This window comes from Myotis yumanensis, unplaced genomic scaffold (genome assembly GCF_028538775.1).
Source record: "Myotis yumanensis isolate MYYU_CA2020_CCGP unplaced genomic scaffold, mMyoYum1.0.hap1 SCAF_17, whole genome shotgun sequence".
Lineage (NCBI taxonomy): Eukaryota > Metazoa > Chordata > Mammalia > Chiroptera > Vespertilionidae > Myotis > Myotis yumanensis.
Window position 1 is genome coordinate 6,048,942 of NW_027223768.1, and position 21,936 is coordinate 6,070,877.

Below are 21,936 nucleotides of genomic sequence, written 5' to 3' on the forward strand. Positions count from 1 at the left end.
CACTCTGTTAAAATTTAGATGGCGTTCCAGGTGAGAGAATGCTTTAATGCCAAGGAAGTTTTTCAGAGGAGGTGGCCTTTGAGTGAATCAGATTGGGAAGGATACATGAGCCTGTAGGATTGTAGCTGGTAGCAAACCTTGCACAAAGGTGTCCACGGAGTGAGAGAGAGTGTGACACTTTGGAGCTAAAACCAGGCTTTCAGTTTAGGATTTTTCTCTGTAGGGAATCAATAGCTATTTTAAAGCAAAAAAGAATGGAAGGATGTAATAATAATAACAATGACAACAGTAATAGTTTAAAGGAGCATTCTGAAGGAGATTGGTGTTACTGAGAACTCTAGGTGTTTTTTTCCTTCTTAAAATTACCAAGTAATGAAGGGCTCTCATTGACAGGTAATTTCTTAGTCTAAGTGGCTATTGACATGTAATTTCTTAGTCTAAGTGGCTATTGACATGTAATTTCTTAGTCTAAGTGGCATTGTTAATTAGTTAACATAACTTTCCATATGTAAGAAGAATCTTTTAGTTTAAGGATATCTCCCATTAAATGCTACCTATTCAACTTTCATATAAAACTTGTAGGTCTAAAGAAACATCTAGATAATTAGCTTGAATATTTCAGGTAATTAGATGTAGGGGAAAAAATAGTATTGTTTGGATGGGCAGGAATACTATTCAAATGATCTTGAAATAAAGGGTATTTTTTAACATTTTTTAATTACATAGCAATACAAGTTTATCAAAGAAAATTTAAGAAACAAAATAATGCAAAGAAAACAAAAAATACCTCTAATCAATAAGCAAAGATAAACTTTTGGGGCGTATATAATATTACAATCACTAAATAAAGTTTTAATATTCAGATTCCAGAGTTCTAGTCAACCAGTGGATATATTTAATACCTTAAATTAAGGAAAATGTTTTTCTGCCTTCACTTATTTTATTGACTGAATTACCATGCACAATTGAGAGTTTGGTTATTATTACAGTTACATTCTGATTTTCATTTAATAACTAAGGTGGCTGCTTTAACTGATTAAAATGATAACCTATTAAGTACTAATAAATGGCATGCTTTCAGTTGCTACTACCCCTTTCTTACCACCAGTTCGTTCTTAGGAATGGCAAAGGAAAAGGGAACCTTAAAAACTATTTGTTTTGCCTTCTTATTTTACAAATGAGGAAACTATTCTTCTGAAATTTTGTGTCCGGTAACTTATTCCTGTAAGATTTCTTTTGTTTCTAATGACTTACGAGTTTAGCTTTTCTTTTGTTAAGCTTGCACTTGATTGCAGTCCTCTCTCCTTCCGGTCAGACTCTGCTTTTACATCTCTCAGCCAGTGGTACAAAGAAAAGGGAAAGTGAAGAGAGGAGGAAGCATGTGCCAGAGAAGTAGAAGGAGCCTGCGTATGTCTGGGTGTAGTCATATAACCAGCCTGGAAGGAAGGAATGGTTTCTGTTAGCCAAGCAAACCTTGCCGTTAGTCATTCTCAGCCATGAACTTTTCTCGAAGAAAAGAACCTCATGCACTTAACCAGTCTGTGTTGTGACCTATTAGAAAGTTAGTCCAGCTCCTTACCTGTCTTATTTCTAGTGATGGAGTTACTTGCATCAGTTTCACTTGATTTAGGGACTCAACCCTTGGAGACAGTCATTGTGGACCCAGAACTCATCTCCGATCTTAGAAGTTGGAGAAAATTAGGAACACCTACCATTTCATTTTCTGATGAATCTTATTAGAAGGCACCATTCTTACAAAGAAAACAATTGTAAATTCCTAATGTTTTCCAAGGAAAAAAAGTAAGAGAACTGATCCTCCCCCCACCCCCCAAACAAATGTTTGAGTATTTATTGTTCCCAGCAGTGTGCTAGGGGTTGAGGATACAATGATGACCCCAAAGAGACGTGGTCCTGGCCCTCGCAGACTGTACAGTTTAGTGGGGGGTTAGGTGTTAACCACATATATTGCAAGTGATAAGGGCTATGAAGGGAAGGTTCAGGACACCCTGAGAGCATAGGAAAAGGAACTGACTATTTGGTCAAGTGAGTTAAATGATGGCTGAAATTCTCCCTGACGTGCTCTTTCAAAGCATGAATGGGGAGGGGTCCTTGAAATCCTTAGGCTAATGGCACAACTAGAACTTAAGTGAAACCCCTTTTAAAAAACAAAACAGTTTTGACCTCACAGACTCCCTAAAAAGGTCTCAGGACCTCTGGGAGTCCACCGACCACATTTGACAATCCCTTTTCTAGAGATTGTATGCATTTTATGTTTTTAAATGCATACTTACATTATGGCTTTTATATTTAAAATCCAAAAAAACTTAGAGAGTTAAAGCTGTCATTCTGATTATTTATTTAAAAAATGTTGGTGCTGTACGCTGGCACAGTTCTGGGTACTGGGGATATACCCATGAACAAAATAGATGGAAGTCTGCCCTCATGGGATGTACGTTGTGTCTTTGATTTTTGTTTATATCTTGGAACATGTTTCTCACTGGAAGTATAGAGTATACCTTGTCCTCTTTGTTCTCTTATTTGGCTCTGAAACAGACTTTAAAAATGTTTTTAGTTATTTTTCATTCGCTTTATGTTTCTTGTTCGTAATGTAATGAATGGATGGAATGTTTTATCGCCTCTTAAATTCAGCTAACTTTAAGTTGCTTTTTACCTATTGACTCCTTGTTTGATCAGTGAACACTAATGCTTTTTGGAGTTAAGCAAAAGAGTGGGTGAAACCTACTAGGACAAGTCCTTGTTGATTGTGATTGACCTTTATATACCTGAAAAGTAGGTGACCAATCTCTCAACTTCTAGAAATTTCTAGGAAGGAGGGAGTGTGAAAAACAACCACACTCCCTTTTATCCCTTGTCATTGTTGCCTTAGTCCCACCAGTACAGCAAATTTACCAGCATAATCTCCTGTGAATTATGAGACAGCAGTATTAGAAATAATACTATGGGAAAGACTAGAAATTCTTGGGTATGGAGATAAACAGTGTTGCTAAAGGTCAGGAGAGCATAGCTAAAAGTAGTGAAAATGAGTTGTTTTTTAAGAAATCCCAGAGGGTCTAAAACATTTTCAGAGAAAATGCTTGTAAGCCTTTAATTTCACCCACATACACACATTGAAAGTCAGAATGTTGCTTTAGAAACATTAAAGATTAATGAAATAATTTGTTTTAAATCTGTTTTTTCTCTTTATACTTGATAATTGAGATGTTAGTATATATGTTTTTTTATCTTATCTCTATGACCCAACTGCCATTCAGTAGGATTATAATGTGCAGTGAGTATTTACTTTTAGGAGTCTATTTATAATAGCAAATATGAGGTGACATGTAGAATGCATTATTGATTAATTATCTATGAAAGTATTAGTTGTTATAATCAGCTTAGCTTTAAGTGGCTGCTAGGTAAGTTAAATTCAGAACTTGGTTGTTTTTTTTTTTCCCCCACTCTATTTGGTTGAAATAATTAGCCTTTCCCCACCACTGAATAATAAAAGAACGCTGTATAATTGGTCAGATTTTATCAGATCTCTGTACTTTTTAAAGAATAGTATGAAAAAGCTGTATAACAGTGCACTTGCAACCCTACCACTTTAATGCTTCTAAGTATATATTTTTAAAAGAAATTATTGTTGGTAGTTCAAAAGCCACTCTGTTTTAAATGGAAACACACACATAGTTGACATTGAAAAGTCTGGGTTCATTTGTGGCCGTAGCAGAGAAAGTCGTGATTAGGTACCATCCACAATTCAGGAAAGTGTGTATGTCTGTGTGTCCACTCCATGTGTGTAGCCACCCCTGAGGCACGCCAGCAACTTCCCAAGCTGCAGTCCCCTGTGAGCACACCCTCAGTGTCTCCAGACACCTGAGATGCATGTTAGACGCTCATTGGTTCCCCGCAAGGGTACTTCATCCTGGTTGGTGCCCAGTTGATTCTTAGGCACAAAAACTTGTTCTCCAAATCACTTCATCTATAGCTCTATAACCCATGTTTTGGGCAGGAATGTCTAATAATGTTTCCTATGATAATTTAAAACAACTAAGATAGGGCTCAGCTTCCTTCATTAGTTTTGTAAACCAGTTTCTTACAGTGAACACAAAAGGGATTAGAATAATATGTCAAGTTTGATTTGTAATCTAGGATTTTAAATTCATTTAATAAAATGTCCGCATTTTAAAACTATTTAACATAATGTTATGGGTTAAGCCATACATGTTTAAAGATGAGTTTAACAACCTGTATTAAAATTATTTAGACCTTAATATCTTAGAACTTGATTGAGCTCAGTTAAGACTCTTTTTTATTAGGATTAGTACTATTAGGTTTACTATTGGTCACCTTGTGAAAACTTGAAATATACCCAGAAAGTCCTTAATTCCAATGTTCCTTGATGCTAGTTCAAGTTAGTGGCTGAGAATTCTGTAAGAGACTAGCGGTGTTGAACCAGAACTTGCAGCTGATGGGCTGCAGCACAGGGGCCAGCTTCCAAGGGTCCAAGACAGGGATCTTATTCACGGGCCCCCGGAGCTGCTGGCTGGCGGGTAGCAGCCTTGTTTTACTCTGGGTGTACTATACCGTATTTTCTATCAGTGCCATGATGGGAAAATACATAGATATTTTCAGTAATCTTGGGAAATGTGGTTTAGCAAATTTCAACCTCAGTGTTTTTTAAGACCGGAATTTTCCAAACGCCTTATGATAGAAACTGGCAGTAAGATTTATTGGGTGAGCTTTGGGCATTGGCTCTGTGCTGTGGGTTTTACTAAAATGATTGTGGTCTGTGTTAGGATTTTGAAGCTTAAATCCTTGGCCTTGCAAAGGAATATGTTTGCAAGGGAGGGACTAACCCCCCTCCTCTTTTTAAACCATACTAAAGAGCTATTTGGATTTTTATATATATATAAATAAATATATATATATATATATATATTTTTTTTGTAGGGAGTCATCAATCCTGGAAATACTGAGTCAAAATAAAATTGCATGGGCATTGTTTGTGGGGGAATCACTGGATACAGAGATAATTTACATGGTTTTCCTTTGCCTCTTGAGGTTATAATAATATCCCTCAGGGTTTAGAGGACAGAGAACCTTGCTCTGCTTTCTCACTTGCCCCCACTTCCTCCCACTCTCCAGGGACTTATAGCAGACCAAAAGGTTGAGTTGTTTTGTTTGTTTGTTTTTCAAATACAGTTTCAGGCCATGGAGAAATTCCCAACTGATAGGCCAAGATGACTGATGAATGTGGAGCATATGCTTGATAACAGGTGGAGTGAGGACTGGGCGTAATATTTGTTTAATATTGTATCCGAAGTGAGGAAGGAAGAGACATAGAACATGACCTATTATTTCATGAGGAGGTGAACTTATCTGTGTTAGTGGGACAGAGGCAAACTTGGATGAATTTTCATCTAGCCACTGTCTTTTCTTATAAAACACAGATGAAGAGTTAGTGCAGTTTCACGCCATGGTATTTTTGATGAGCTGTGAAGTAAGCAAATAATAGTACGAGAGAGAGGTATTTCTTTTTTCTGTCTTTTTTTCCCACTTTTAATTTCTTTATTGATTAAGGTATTACATATGTGTCCTTATCCCCCCATTACGCCCCCCCCCCCCATGCCCTCACCCCCCTATTGTCTGTGTCCATTGGTTAGGTTTATATGCGGAGAGATGTATTTCTCCTTTAGGAACTAGTTAACTTGAACTTGTGCTGGCGTACAATCGACTTATAATTATTTGGCCTTAGAAATAGCTTTCCTCGAGTTTGTTGATAAAAACAACAAACACTTTTGTGAAGTACCCTCTGGATTGAGTGAAGCTTTAGTATAATTTATGGCCATTCTTTTTATACCACAGCTCAGAAAGTCTTCATTTAAAGGTAAGAAAATGGAGACATGGCTTACCTAAATTTTCTGTTAATGAAGTGGAAGAAGAATGCACGTTCTATTAATTCTCAGTGTTAGAGGTTCCAGATTGCTGGTTTTAGTATTGAGTCCTGTCCGTGTATGTGCCATTACTCAGTGAGCGATGGAGGAGCATTAAGAAAAGATTGTCTTCTCTGTATCCCACAGAACAACTAGGAGAGAGCTGTGCTAATAAGGGGCTTGGTAATTATTGAATGAATACTGAGCTATCAAATAATTGTTTCTGGTATTTTAAAGGAGTTTTCAGAAGATAATTGGGATTGATATAAATATATATTAGCATAGTATGTACACTCATCAGTTGGGAATGGGGGGTATATGGAAGAGAGGGAAACTATATTCAGTTCTGTTTTATAGTCAGCCAATATGGGCCCTTGGTTTTATTTTTACATGAAACTGAGCCTTTAACATTTTGAGCTCACAAATCGAATGCCTTTGGATAGAAGATTAGGAATTTCACATAAGCAGCTTACATTTGACTAGTATGTTGGAGAATATGATTATACACTTGCTTTTTTTTTTGCCCAAGGCACTATTTTTGTATTTATATTGCTGTCTGAAGGTCTACTTTTGTTAACAGGGTCTACTAGAAATATAATGTTTTAAAATAGCAGTGCTTTTCATTTCCCCAGCATGTAGATCTGGAGGCCAGCATCCAGCAAAAACAGCAGTTGGGTTTGGATAAGTGATGATATTTGGCCTATGTGTAGTTCTGCTGATCGCCCTAGGTCAGAACACCCCCTAGAGCTGGCCTAGTCTGGAACAGGCCACATTATTAACTATGAATTTGTCACTGAGTATTGTAAAGGAACAGGAGGGGCGGGCTGTATGGGTGCAGTGGGCAGTGGGGTGGCTTGTGGAGAAGGTGTGTTGTTAGGGAGTAATTTTAAACTTCTATCCTTTTCAGTCCCTATCAGTGAGTTTCAGCAAAGATTTGATAAAGAATTTTGTTGCTACTATATGATCATAATCATGGTTTTAAAGGTATATAAATAATTTTTTTTTTTTTTTTTTTTTTGCCAAATGCTCTATTTACATTTTTAAAAGAAAAAAGTGTGTTTTTGTTATGTAAGTTTGATTACATAACAAACTCAGGTATGATTCTTATGGGTTTTCTATGTTTTATGAAAATATGCTGTATATGACTAACTTGCTTTTCTTTTTCATTTCCACACAGGAAAGAGAAAAATATTGTTCAGATAACTGATGTAACCATCATTAACTAGCGTTTGACTGAGGATTACTGTGGAAAGTTTTACTGTTTGCTAGATTTCTAACTTAAAATGCCTGCAATCTTTTATAGGAATTTCACCTTTTGCGATTTGGTAATAACAGATCTAACAGGTAAGTAAAAAGAATGAGAATCTCGTACAATTTGAAGATCTAAGCTTGGTTGAGAATTTAATATTTTGTAACCAGAAAGCCTGTTGATTTATTTAAAGCTGAAGACAGTAATGGAACTGCCCAGTCCTGTTGAGAACTGAGTGAATCTTTAAGGCAGCATTTCTGATGTTTCTTTAGTAGTTGCTGTTGGTGTCAGAATTTAGGAACAAACCTAATGGCCTTTGTCAAGTCCTCTGTCATCTCACAGACAAAGACTTGCTGAAGTTTCTCCCTCCCACTGAGTGGGCAGTGCTGCGTTGCGGTCAGTCAGAGTCAGACCAAAAATCTATACATAGGCTTTCAGCAGCAGCCTTAACACTTTCTTTGACTTTTTTTCCCCCCCAGAACTTAAAAAATTTATAGTTGCCTAAATAACATGCTCAGAATTAGCAGGTAGAAATTATATCATGAGTTTCCTTTCTGCTGACATATAGAGCTGGGGCATTGTGGACTTTGGGTAATAAAAGACTCGTAAATTTTTTTTTTTATTCACTGATAGTAAGAAATGTACTTTACATCACATATACTTGAAATACATAGGTATGTGTGTGTAAAATAAAAGTTTCACAATAAAAGGATGCACTGTTTTCTAATCTGCTCTGTTGTAATCTATCCTTTTTCATTCAAAGATAAATGAAAAGATCACGACCCAAGAAATTGATTTCAAGACACACACACACATCTGCAGCTTTTCCTTTTCAGGTAGCGGTCCTCACAAAACATGCTTCGTCTCTCATATACGGACCTCTTTGAATATTTTAAGATGTGTACAAAAACTGGAATGTGAAATCTCTAAACATGTAGTTCAGTTCCTTGCCTTTCTCAGTTGCGTGAGATGCGCTGTGCACTGGAATTGGTTACCGCCCTATGCCTTTGGCCTGACAGGCTGAGAGTTCCAGGCATCATTGGACCCAGTGAAGAGGGTCAAGATGGAAAGAAATGCAATGAGCAAACTGTGCTTGGGCTCTGTTTTCTGAACCTCACTGACCTGGGCGCTGGCCATAAAGTAGTTCTGCCAGGTGTCTCTGGTGTTTGGTTTTCTCTTACTAGTCCCTATAGAACAATTCTGGCTTGACTCTTATCCCAGCCTGCTCTCCAGGTATGAAGTATAGACTGAGTTGGACAACACGGGAAGATCTGTGTCCATACGTGCAAATAAGGGTTTGGTTGTATATTTGTCCCAATTTTAAGAATGATATTGGGCAAGCTCAGACCCTTTTTCTGCCTCACTTTAGGACTGAAGGAGGCAATCGTAAGTTTTAAGTTGGATCCTTTTTTGTGGGTGTTTGGAAATGCTGTAGTGATTTCTCCATTCCAATATATTGAGAACTATAGTTTGGAAAATACTGAAGTCTGTTCCCTATAAGTAGTTAGTCTTTTAATAGTCTTGGATTAAATGTCCAGTTAGGTAGAAAGTGAGTAAAACAACAACACACTTCCGTCTTAAAGCTAACTTACATGATCAGAACTCCCCCAAATTGTACTCTACTTGTATTTAATGTTCACCAGCGGTCCCACACAGCCTCTCCACAGAGATTCTGGCCTTTAGGCCCAGTATCCTCCCACCTTTGGTACGGACACAAAGTGAAGGGCCTCCATCCCCCTTTGACCATCAGAGATGTTGAGCCCTAGCTAGTTTGGCTCAGTGGATAGAGCGTTGGCCTGGAGACTGAAGGGTCTTGGGTTTGATTCTGGTCAAGGGCACATGCCCAGGGCATGTGCAGTAGGCAGCCAATCAGTGATTCTCTCTCATCATTGATGTTTCTATCTCCCTCTCCCTTCCTCTCTGAAATATATTTTAAAAAAATAAGAGATGTTGCCGAACCGGTTTGGCTCAGTGGATGGAGCGTCAGCCTGCGGACTGAAGGGTCCCAGGTTCAATTCTGGTCAAGGGCATGTACCTTGGTTGCGGGCACATCCCCAGTGGGGGGTGTGCAGGAGGCAGCTCATCGATGTTTCTCCCTCATCGATGTTTCTAACTCTCTATCCCTCTCCCTTCTTCTCTGTAAAAAATCAATAAAATATATTTTTAAAAAAAGTAAGAGATGTTGAGAAGAGCAAAAGGGTCAGGCTTGCAGTTTCAAGCTCTATAAAAGTGACTCCTGTTCAGGTAAAAATGGTAGTGTTTCTTTTTCTTTTAAGCATCCTAGGTCTTTGAAAACTTGATAAAACTGTATTGTCTTCCCAGACAAGTAGACATACATACAATCTCTGCTTTAAGACGCCCAAGAGGCTGTAAGAACTTAATGCACATCTGTTGAATTAACCCTCAGATTCTCCTGGACTGGCGATGGCTTGTGAGGGTTCGTACAGGAACAGCACAGATATCATCAGTTTCTTTTAACCTGATGTCATTACATGCTCCTGTTAATCACGGGTCCACATTTCTGTCATTTGCTCAGAACATGGCTAAGCTGTTACCTGCTATCGGTGGTCCAGAAAGGACAGCTATCCCAGCGAAGAAACTGGCAAGTCCCATAAACCTGTGTACTGCAGAATTCCCAGACAGGTCAACCTGTAGGGATTAGAATTCACTGTTAGCCAGATAGATAGTGAGATTCTGTGGAGACCTGTGCCTACCAGGGGACAAATGCTGTTTGTCATCTCAAACTGAACCGTTGACTGCTGGGGTGATTTGGGTGGTCTTGTGCTCCGAATTGTGAAAGAGCTAAGGCAAATAGGGACCAGAAGTTTCGCGAGGCAGGCATGTTTCCCCTTTATGAGTAAGGAACATTGGTTTTTGTTTCTTAAGTCTTTTTGGTGGTTCAGGGTTACGTTTTTCCCTGAACCTCGCTGCTCTTCTCTATTAGGAAATAATATTTACAATCTAGCTGACAGTGGGATTCTTGAATCCACCCGAGGCTGAGCATTGGTTTGTAAGCAATCAGACATTATGAGGAGTTGACTCAGCTTTAGAAAGTTTGGCTTTTGCCTAAGCCTCGTGTATTTCCAGCAGCATTTAGGCTAATATGGCCATGAGCCAGAACTCGCCCAGGGATTGTGTTCCGGCACATGGGGACTTGGTGCTAAGGAGAACCCAGAAGTTTGTATGTCAGTTCCACTTGGGTCCAGGACTTGAAGTCGATTGGGGGTAAAAATGGACAAGAGTTTTTTTAAGTGCCCCTGTTGAAATACAGAGCTTCTCTCAATAAGAGAGAAGTCACACTGGTCAGGAAGGCCCTTTTCTCTCAGGAACTCTTCAGGGTTGTGTCTTAGAGGGAGCCAAAGAAGTTTCCGGAACTGAAGGGAAGAAGTGAACAGAAGCCTGACCTGGGAAACTGATCAGCAAAATAGAATCCTGCTGGTCCCTTATTGATTTTCATTTCTTTCCTGTTCCCTGTGGACAGTCCTCCCATCATTCCAACCCCCGAGGTAAGATGAGTAACTGGACTAGGATATAGCTACAGGGTTTCTGAGGCCTTGGCTGTGATGTTTTGTAATCATAAAATTAATACAAAATATGTGTTCTCTTTGGGCAACATTATTATTCATCCTTGCTTTTACTAAATGGTTTAACAATGTTAATGAGTGTGTCTACTCACCAGAACAGGAAGTACCAATGCCAGGTAACCACCAGAGAAAATGGCAAAGACGACGGTATAGGTCATCAGTAGTGGGAAGGTGGTGGCTAACGGAGCAAGCAGGTTAGTGATGCCGCAGAGTGCGAGGTAAGACTTGTGGTAATGGTACTTGCTGGTCCAGTTTTGATCAGCAATCCATCCAGAGAGAAGCTGACTGACTGCCTCAGTGATACCTAGAAGAAGTTTGAAAGGTCTTATGAAATCCTAATTCCATTTTTCCCAGCCCCTTTGAAGAATGTAAATGCCTAAGGCATCTTTCCCTAAGTAATAAGACTTCATCCTTAGGCTAGGACACACGAGAAAAAAAACGGTTTCATTTGCCTATCAGTAGATTATATCATTTACTTACTAGTAAGTACTCCAGACACATCTAGTAAATTACCAAGAAGTTCATACCACTGAGCTGGGAGTCCCTGGTTACAGAGGACCCCGGGCTCAGGGAGCCTTCCTCAAAAAGGAAGTGTGAGTTTGTAAAGACTAGTGGGCCTCCGGTTTGTGTCCTGGGAAGTCAGAGGGTGGATGATGAGTATAAATAAAGCCTTATGTTTACAAAAAGAAAAAGGAGGTGTTGGGACTCTCTTATAATTGCATGTGAGGATTTGAAAATTAAGTCCTTCTCAGAGGTTGTTATGTTTAACTTGGAAAATATGTAGGAAGTCTGGAAATGGGAGATCATATTTTGAACATGACCTATGATGTAACTTGAACAAAATGTAAGAACCACAGTTTCGCTTAATTTCATAACAGAAATTCTTAACCTTTATCCTGTTAGAAGCTAATGTAGTGGTTAAATACCAAGAGATTTTCCCCAACAGTAGCATGAGCTGTGGTGGTTTTATGCTTCAAATCCTTCCTACAGTTCAAACATAAATTGCTCCACACACACACATTAAAAAGAAATAAAAATACAGAATACTACCATTTCTGTATTTTTACAGTTATTTCCTAGGACACATACTGAGTTTGTTATGTTCTTTTGTTCCATTATATAGCCCTAATCTCATCTACATTGATACTACTAGACACTTTAGTGAGAACGTCTGTTGAGCTATGTATGTTTTGTGTGTGTGTACATACATTTTATTTGATTGAGAGTACCTTTGCAGTTGGAGGCGGAGTGCAGTCAGTTTTGTAAGGCTTGGTGAATAGTCTTGCAGAGGAAAGTCATTGTGAGCTACCAAGACTTTCCAGATAACGAGATAACCAGTTCCATTTCGTCCCTTCTCAGTTTTTAAAAACTATCAGTCAATCCATTGGTGACTAGCCTCAACAGGCATATATATGTCTTACTATGAGTTCAACTGGAAAATGCTTAGCTACAAATATTAGTAGAACATGATTGCATGCTTACAATGGGCCAAGCACAATCCTAAACCTCTCATACATGACTTGTTTAATCCTCATAACCTTATCAGGGTAGGTAGGTACTATTATCCCTCTATTACAGATGAGGACATTGAGGCACAGAGAAAGCACATAACCTGCCCAAGGTCATACAGCTCGGAAATACAGAGCAAAAACTTGAACCCGGGAAGTCTAGCTCCAGAATGAAACCTTTCAACCAGTGCACGATGCTGTCTGCCTGGAATTTCTTTTGCTCCTCGAGTGGTGGTTGCCGCTAAGCACCAGCTTTTAAAAATACTGTATTTTCCAACAAATACCTAATGTCTACTGTGTCAGACACCTACGAAAAACTAACAAGACTTTCTGTTTGCTTGTTTGAGTGTGAGGTTGCAGTAGGGTTTCTCACCAGCTACAGAAACGAGGTAGGAGGCGTCCATCATGTCGATCCCCAGTGTTTTGGCTCTGGCTACCAGGTGGAGGTTAGGGATCAAATATGCCAGCTGACTGAAGAGAAGAGACCAGGTAAATATGCAGAAGAAAGGGTTCTTTAAAAGAGAAATATCACAGAGGTTTTGTTTACAGCTCCACAGAGTAGCCTTTTGCTGGAAACGTGCATCTTTAGGTATTAGGAACAGCCTATTCCTGCTTGGCCCATTGTTGACCTCTTCGTTTTGGTGTTGCGAGTCTATGAAACCTGTACCGGCTTGTCCAACCTTCTGCATTGTCCTGTCCCTGATGGGGAACTCTGGCGTCTCACTGCAGTGTGACATGTCTGTCCCGCGCCCTGCCTCTGGACCACTTGCAGGCAGGCTGCTACCTTTATCTTTCCCATCAGAGTTGCTCCCGCTTGTGCTGTGGATGGCTCTCAAGAGCATACTCGAAGGCACCAAGTTCAGTATGATAGCTCCAAATAACATAAGGGCACCTAAATAGAGAGAAATCTTGAAGTTGTTAAAAATGACCCCTCTCATTTCATAATGCCCTGTTCTCAGGCTCAGAATATTCATAGTGTTGCTAAATAGTCATAGCGCGATAATTCCTTGAGGTACTACTTTGTCTCCCGATTTTAACTGGAAGTAATGAAATCTGATGACTTGTTACCATACACACTGCCATATCCTTGTGAAACGGTGGCCTTTTGCAGATAGGATACCAGAAAGCTGGCATGGAAGGAGAGTTATTTGTGCTAAAGGAAAAGAGAATAAGGGTTTTCTTGGAGGAGCCGGGAGAGCTATTTCAAGTGTTAGAAAATTACATGGTGTTTTGAAGAGGGACTTGAAATACTCTGAAGTGGGTATAAATTTTGAAAGAAGGCAGGTGCCGGTTTCGCCTCTGAAACCGAGTAGGTAGGTCTTGATTTCCGCGTGGCCTGACTGAAGCTGAGGTGTGTGTGTTGCTCCTAGAGACAGGGCTGGCCGCAGGTCCCGCCGTCCTGTCGCGGGTTTGTCAGCTGGGCCTGTTCGTGAGACTCCTGCACAACTGCTCTGTGAATTTGTCTTTTCTCTAGAAGTAGACATATACATACATATGTGCGTATCATGTTTCCAGTAATGTAAGATGATTGAATACAGATATTTTCTGTAAGGCACAAAGAAAATTATGAAGTGAATGATTTTCATTCATTTGTGTAAAAGATTACGTATTAAGGAACATAATCTTTTTACCCTCTTTTTTTTAATTTTGGTTCTGGTTTAGTGAGTCCAATGGAGGAGGCATGTTTTATGCAGATTTTTTTCTTAAAGAGAGAATTTGGAAAGAATTCTTTGGTGGTGGAAGGAGAGGGTGCCCTTGTCTCTCCAGGGATATCACTGTCCCTGCAGGGTGTTTCACAGCTAACAGAGGAGCTCTGTGCCCCAGACAGGACCCTGGGCTGAACTCGGAGCTGCTGGTGTGGCTGGCAGAGCCTGCAAGTAGTTCAAGATCTCGCTGCTGTGTATTCCCCAAGGAGGAGGAGCATGATTCTTTAGAAATCATTTCTACTCTGGCTCCAAACATCTTCACCTCCAGTCATCAAGGGGAAAAACTGAACTTGAAATCTTTTTTTTTTTTTTTTAATATATTTTATTGATTTTTTACAGAGAGGAAGGGAGAGAGATAGTTAGAAACATCGGTGGGAGAGAAACATCGATCAGCTGCCTCCTGCACATCTCCTACTGGGGATGTGCCCGCAACCCAGGTACATGCCCTTGACCGGAATCGAACCCGGGACCCTTCAGTCCGCAGGCCGACGCTCTATCCACTGAGCCAAACCAGTTTCGGCTGAACTTGAAATCTTGCATAGTTGATAGGTCAGACACTTAGAATGACTCACCTGTCCAGTCATATAGATCTATCAGGACTTTTGCAAAAGGTGCCAAGAGAAATGTCAGTCCCATCCCTGAACGGGCAATAGCTGTAGAAAGCCCTAATCGTTTTTTGAAGTATTTGCTCATTACCACTATTGCTCCTTGGTACAGGAAAGCGGAACCCAAACCTAAAAAGAAAACCATAATAGTTTGGAATCACTTACATGAGGTGCCTTGTACCAGATAGATAGTCTGGACCGAGATAATGAAACTAGGCCTTTTGGACACGTGGCCAGTAAGAGGGAGGTTCCTGGTTCCCTTTTTTCTAACCTTTTTTACAGTGGACTCACCAGGTAAAACTCCCATAGTCACACACAGAAAGGGGATGCTCGTGGCCCAGCTGCTGATCACATATCCACCGGAAACGAGGAAGGCCCCAAGCAGGGAGGCAGTCTTCTCGCCATATACGTCACAGATAATGGCAACCAGGGGGCCTTGGGGAGAAAGAAAAGCTGGTACTAGGTGAGTGCTTGGCGTCCCTTATCCTGGCGTCGGTTGAAATGAGCAGCTTTAGGAAAACACTTCGGAGTCTTGTGTGTCCTTCACAGAGGTATCTGTGTTGGGCTTTACCAGTCCCAGTCCCACACTGTTCGCTTTGTTTTTTAAGGAAAAAATTATAAATAAGCAGGTTTGGAGGTGAAGCTTACTGAGAATGCATTGCAAAACCTCCACACAGTGAGAGTGCGTCTGGTGGCCTATGACTAGAACAAGTTTGCTCCTTAACCTCTGCACCACGCTAGGCTCCAAATAGAACTGCAGGAAAAGGAATTGGTTCCCAACTTGTTTTGCGAAAGGTTAGGTGATCAGGTCAGAACTCCGAGGTCTGACTTCCCAGCTGACAGGGTGGCTCACTGAACCTAGGAAAGGCACTGTGGAAAGAAACACGGCATGAGAAATCATGCAGTTAAGTAGTTGGACTCTGGACTCCCACTTTCTTTGTTTGAACTCTGTAATTTTTCCAATTTCACCAAGTCAGGTGGAGGCTAAACACTGCAGGTTTGTCCTTTTCTCGGCTGCCTGTATTAATAACGACCCTGAGTGTAGCGCACCTCGTGCTTGTTCCTAGAATCGCCCTCTGGGCCTTCTCCTTGGACAGCGACCTTATCCCTGGGCTTCATACCTGCAGAAAAGCTGAGTGATGACATGATGGAGCCAATCCAACTAGTTTGCTCTGAGGTGCCTTCAAATTCTTCTTGAAAAACCACAAAGAAAATTGCAAAAGTCTTGTTCATCCCCAAAACAAACATGTTGACCTAAATGAAAGCAGACAGAGTCCAAGTCAGGGTGCAACAGAGGGGTTACAGCTGCTCGGGGTTCCGATTCCCCAGCTCGCCAGCACTTACCGTTCATACATTTTATATTTTATGGGGTGGTCATCCCCTAAGGGCTTCTCTAAGCACTTTACATGAGTATCCCCTTGAATCATCACAAGGCTGTGGAGTAGGTGTGTCACTGTTGTACTAGTGACCAGGAAATTGAGGTTTAAGGAAATTGCTGAAGGGGGGGGTACTGGGGTTGAGATTTGAACCCAGATCAACCCCTACTCTACTGTTCTATGACATTAGCATCTGTTAAGCACAGCCAAGTCCAGTTACCTTTGTGAGAGATGCGTGTTGGTCCAAAAGATGAATTGTTCCTATCAGTTCCTGGGTTAGCTTTGCTTTAACTCTGCTCTTGAGCTGAGTACCATTTATCACCTGATATATATAAGTAGGGTGACCATATAGTAATTTATCCAAATTGAGACACTTTTGAGAGCAAAAGGGAGCACTGTTAATTGTGCCAGGACAAGAGTAAACCAGGTCACCTGGTTGGGTCACATGCCCGCTAGGAGGCACTCTCCTTGGAGGTCAGGTTTCTTTGTGTGGAGTGCTAGTATATATTCCCCTAGACCAGTGGTTCTCAACCTTCCTAATGCCGCGACCCTTTAATACAGTTCCTCATGTTGTGGTGACCCCCAACCATAAAATTCTTTCCGTTGCTATTTCATAACTGTAATTTTGCTACTGTTATGAATCGTAATGTAAATATCTGATATGCAGGATGTATTTTCATTGTTCGCGACCCACAGGTTGAGAACCGCTGGTGTAGTAGTTAAGTACTGGTCTGCACAGTCAGCCTCCTTGGCCTGAGTCCTGGCTCAGCTTTCTACTGGGGGTGTGACCTTGGGCAAACTATTTCTGAAATAAGAATCCAGCTGGCGGCGGGGAGTTAAGCTTCGTACATTTTATATTTTACAGAAGTTAAGATTCCTCTTTTGTATAGTGGAGATGAAGTCAATGATAGCTAGCTCACAGGACTGTGAAAATTGAGAAGGTTCTGGTAAAGTACTTAATACAGATGTTTCTCAACTTATGCTGGGGTTGCACCCTGATAAACCCATCATGAGTTGAAAATATTCTTGGCTGAAAATGCATTTCATACACCTAACCTACTGAACATTATTGCATAGCCTACATCAGAGATGCTCAGAACACTTACGATAGCCTACAGTTGGGCAGAATCATCCAACAGACGATTTTATAATAAAGCATTAAATATCTCATGGAATTTACCACTTTTGTACCATCGAAAAGTTGAACAATCATTAAGTCAAGCCATCAATTCAGGGACCATTAAGTAGCACTTAATATTCAAATTATTAACTATGATTTTATTATCTTTAACCATTAATATTTTTCAAGCGTTTCAAACTCATTCATATAACTGTCTATCATATCTAACTCATGTCAACTCATCCCAAACGGAAGTCTTTCTCTTGTCCCATGCCCACTTTTCCTTCTCATTTCTCTTTTATTGCTACCATCTACCCACTCAGCCAAGTCAGCCTGCCTCTTCGTTCCCTTAACCCCTACCTGCTAGAGAATCAAGACCTTCCCCTCCATCCCCAGCTAGACTCGTATTTCAGAAATAGTATTCTCTCCTGTCTGGAGAAAGGGACTAAGAACCAGAGGTGGTGCTCCGAGGTTGCAAAAGTTGGGGGTGGTAAGGAGGTCCCTTAATAGATTTTTCCCATTTTAACTTGATAGAAGCTACTGCTTTTTCATTATTTACAGTGAACAATGCTATGGACGCCAGGGCTCTATATTTAAAAGTGAAAACTATTTTATCAGGTCCTCATTAGGACAGTTTGTCATCAGTATGTACCCAGAGGTATTTCTATCAGGAAGTGGGGCTACAGAACATGCAAGAACCTCGAACGACCCAGACTTGTTTCTGTTGGTTCAATATACAGAGTGGTGATTGCGCCATCATGAGCAAGGACACAGTGAGGCATCATTCTGGAAAACATCCTTCCTCTTTAACCTCGGGTTCTGTGCTGGCCTCTGCATCCTGAATTTGGCTAGCTACTGGTCTCCCAGTTTGGAACCTGGCCGCTCTGGCCCGTCTTTGACGTCTGGGCAAAGCAAGTGGCTATGACTTGTATCTAATCACCGAGTCTGCGTCTTCCCCTGTGGATATCAACAAAGCCAAGGTCAGCCTTTGCGTCTACCCTGCCTCCCTTATCTTGTAACCTTCCAACTTTGTTTCTGTTCTCACCCCCAACCCCTCCCGCCTCACCGAGAGAACGTTTATTAAAGCTGGGAACAGTGAAACAAGGAGCCTAGGATAGAAGAAGAAACAGGAGAGGTTAGGCGGGGAAATGGGCCTAGCTGGGCTGCTTTGGCTCACTATGGAGTCAGAGAAAAGGGGGCCTTGTAGACAAGTTCAGAGGGTTTGTCCAGGACGAGCTGCTGCTGCCCATTGTTCACTGGGCAAGTCCCATGGGGTCCTTTAGAGTGAACGCCTGTGGGGGAAGAAGAGGAAGGGAATGGTAAGGGTGTGCTCCCTGGAGGGAGAGCACGCCTCTTTTTCTTTGGACTCAGATATTAAAAGTCTTTTCCCCAAGCCTAGATCTCTGCTTTGTTAAGCGGATTAGACAAATCTGGATTTCATCCCATGCTTTGGACCAAGGTCGCTGGGTTTTAGTCCTGTCCGAGTCCGGTCAGACGTTGTCAATGGGCTCACCCCAAAACAGAAGCCTTTGAAATTTTCCTGTGGCTGATCCAGCACCGTTACTTCCTTTTTATCTTTAAGGGCACGCCCCCCGCCCCCCAAGAACTTCCTCATCCAGATCATTTTAATTAGAATATTGTCTTGGGGCTGGGTCAGCCACAGGGGCCCCTTTTGAATAAAGAGCATCAGGCTTTGTTAGAAATTATTGTTTAATAGCAAGTTTCCTCCACCCTAGATTCCCCTCTAGCATCCCCTTGCTCTTCCTGACCTTCACAGACAAAGAATAGTCTGTTAGGTTATCTGCACTTCCTCTGTTATCAGAGACTTCCCTGTGGCTACACTAACAGCCCTTTGTCATCTGACTTCTCAGCAGCTTCTGCTCCTCTGGACATTTCTGCCTCCCCTTAGGGGGCGCTGCATGCCTGGACCCCTGACTTCTGACTGCTTCTCGGTTTCCTCTGTGGGCAACTCCACCAGTTCCCTAGGTCTCGATTCCCCCAGGACTAATTGCTCTTGGTTGCTCCACCCTCTCCCTGGCATTTGGACCCACCCGCCTCATTGTTCCAGCCACCACCGACTCACAAATTTCAGGGTGCAGACCCCATGATCCACATGCACATGGACTGCCGCACGCCCCTCAGACTGTCCAAAGTCAATCCATCCACGCCATCCGCAGATTCCCTCCCTTCCCTCGCCCCCCAGCTCACCGAATGGCATCTATCAGCCTCCAAGTTGCCCGAGACAACCCAGGATTCCGACTCTCCCAGAGCTGCAGTTACTCTGCAAGTCTTACAGGTCTACCTCCTAAGTGTAGCTCAGATCTGTATTCTCTCCATCCCCATCGCTGCTCCAGAACTTAGGGCCTTACTGTGTTTTCACCTGGATCATTGCAACATCCCTCCAATGGATGCCCCTGCCTCCAGGCCTCGCCCCAGCAATCCCTATCCACCCTGCAGCCCGAGCTATTTTCCTGGCCTGCAGATCTGATCCCATCACTCCTGCTTCATTTCTTTCTTTTCTTTTTTTAAATTTTGTTTTATTGCTTAAAGTATTACAAAGAGTATTATATATGTCTCCTTTTTTTTTTCTCCCCTTGACCTTCCACTGGCTTCCCATACCCCCCAGTGTCTTGTGTCCATTGGTTATGCTATTTCTTTTCTTTTCTTTTTAACTAGCTCTCAGAGCCTCAAGATAAAAACCAAGATTCTTAACGTGTCATACAAGTCCCCTGCCCATCTCTTCAATTTCAGCATTTACCACCTTCTTGTTTAGTCAGAAGTCTGCCCATCAGTCAGTCCATCTACTCACCAACAGGTATTTATTATGTGCCTATTATGTTCCAGGCTGTTGATAGGGTCTGGGCTTACAGTAGTGAGCAAACATGGTCCCTGTCTTCATGAAACATCCAGTCCAGTGAGGCAGACTGAATATTGGCAGTCATGCCAATATGTGAAGTGTGGCAGCTTAGAATGAGTCCTTTTTTAAAAGTCAGGAGCTCCCAGAGAACATGTCATGGGTGGCTTTTCCCCTCACCTCCTCAGGAACTCATCTGTTGTAGAAAAGTACTTGTGATGCATGTAGTCACCAAAGCAGGCATCTAACTGGCCTCCGACTGCAGGCGATTAGCTTGTTAATGTTCCTTGTTAATATTTTGGGACCTAGTATATCTTATCCTATATAATGAAAGGGTAATATGCAAATTGACCCTAACGGCAGAATGACCACTCAACCAGTCACTAAGAGGTGCACTGACCACCTCTTGGTCCCTTTCCACAGCCGGCAGGCTCCTATCGCTCAATGGCGAACTGGGAACCTGGATGGGGGGGAGGGGCCGGCTGCGGGCAGCCGGGGAAGATGGCCCTGACCTCAGGCCAGGCCTAAAGACTGTACCTGTGCACGAAATTCGTGCGCCCAGCCTCTAGTGCTTTTATAAGCAGCATCACACCCACCCACCCCTGCCCCCCAAAGCAGGACATTGTTTATTAATCTGGTCATGAGGCAATTTTTCTTATCAGCAACTACATTGGTTAAATAGCTTCCTATCCTGAGGGTAATGTAGGTAAAGCAGGGTGGTTATTGGGGAGAAAGGGGGGAGAACCAGACAGACCCTCACCAACAGTGCCATCCTGCCAAGCCTGCATATGGGGAGGTGGCCCAGCCATGGGAAGGGCTCTCAGACCTTAGCATAGTTTCTAGTAACATTGAGATTCCACGTTCTTTGGTAATGAGGCTGATGCGTCACAAATGGCCGTCTGGTTAGGGACTGTATTACACAAGTCCTGGCTGAGACCTCTGCTCCTGCTTTCCCTTCTCTGTCACCAGGGAGGAGGCCTGAGCTGTAGGGCTGCGGGAGGAGGGAGGGTTGGGAGGGAAGGGGTGTCAGTGAGTAAACTGATTTGGGGACATGAGGAGCTGTGGAGCTAGTGCCCATCTGTAGGGTTGTTTGGGGCTTAGCTGTGATAGGATTCACCGATATTCTAGAATGACCATGCTGACATTCAGATCAGGAAGAGGGATAGAGAAGATCATTAAGAAACAAGTGCCCAGTCCAGTTGGCTTACGGAAGAAGGAGAAAAACAGGCTCCTGATTCAGAATTTTGTGTCCTTCCCTCTCCAGACATCAGAAATACACAGAGGCCGATTCTAGCTCACGTGTGGCTGGTGGGGAAGGGTTGGAAGCCAGCAGCAGGCAGGACGGAGGAAATGTCCCCATCCCCTGTGAGTGAAGGAGGTCGCTGCCAGCAGTTAGTCTACGCTGGGCTGAGTGTGGACCCCACGCAAAAACGCTTTAGCCCCTGCCAGTGCTACTTCCGGGGTGGTTCAATGTGTGCTTGTCCCCAGAACTACTTCGTGTAGCCAGGGCAGAACTGTTGATGGTGACTGGAGTGTTCTGTGGTGCAGGGATGGGAGGGAGGAGGAGGATGAGACCAGATGGGAAGACTTTTGCTTTTGCTCAAGGTGAACGGTTTCAACCCATTGTGACTTGAGCAACCACTGGCAGTTTCTGGCCTGGCTCTGCCCCCTTTCCATTCAAATGCCAAGGCTTTCATAAGGGACCTCGGCCTCCAGAGGCCGCCTTGCAGGCGGGAGGAGGGAAAGGAAATCCTTACCAGGAAGAAGTGAAGCACAATCATCCATCCCCAACCTCCATCCAGGGCCTGGGTGTAGGGTGGGGCCTTCCTTGCCCTCAGCATGGCGTAGGTCCCTGGGACAAACCCAAGACGGAGTTGATTGAGTTGACAAGAAACAGACCTAAACTTTTACACTTCACTTTTCACTGCGGTATAAAACCACTTGTACTGTAATTTTTTTTTTTAGCCCAACTCTAAAAATAGATGATTTCCTCTTGTT

The 21,936-nt window shown here is 42.3% G+C and overlaps 1 protein-coding gene across 1 annotated transcript; it reads right to left on the minus strand.

Annotated features, from left to right (window-relative positions):
- Positions 1-1,234: 1,234 nt before the first annotated feature.
- On the minus strand, positions 1,235-21,791 carry SLC16A4 (solute carrier family 16 member 4). The gene is made up of 8 exons (XM_070395972.1): positions 21,696-21,791; positions 15,710-15,842; positions 14,880-15,023; positions 14,556-14,717; positions 12,651-13,169; positions 10,862-11,073; positions 9,741-9,834; positions 1,235-1,436 (listed from the first exon to the last, which is right to left on the minus strand). Exons 1-8 carry the CDS (start codon positions 21,777-21,779, stop codon positions 1,312-1,314), a joined length of 1,473 nt encoding a protein of 490 aa, XP_070252073.1. The 5' UTR covers positions 21,780-21,791; the 3' UTR covers positions 1,235-1,311.
- Between the last annotated feature and the right edge of the window lie 145 nt (positions 21,792-21,936).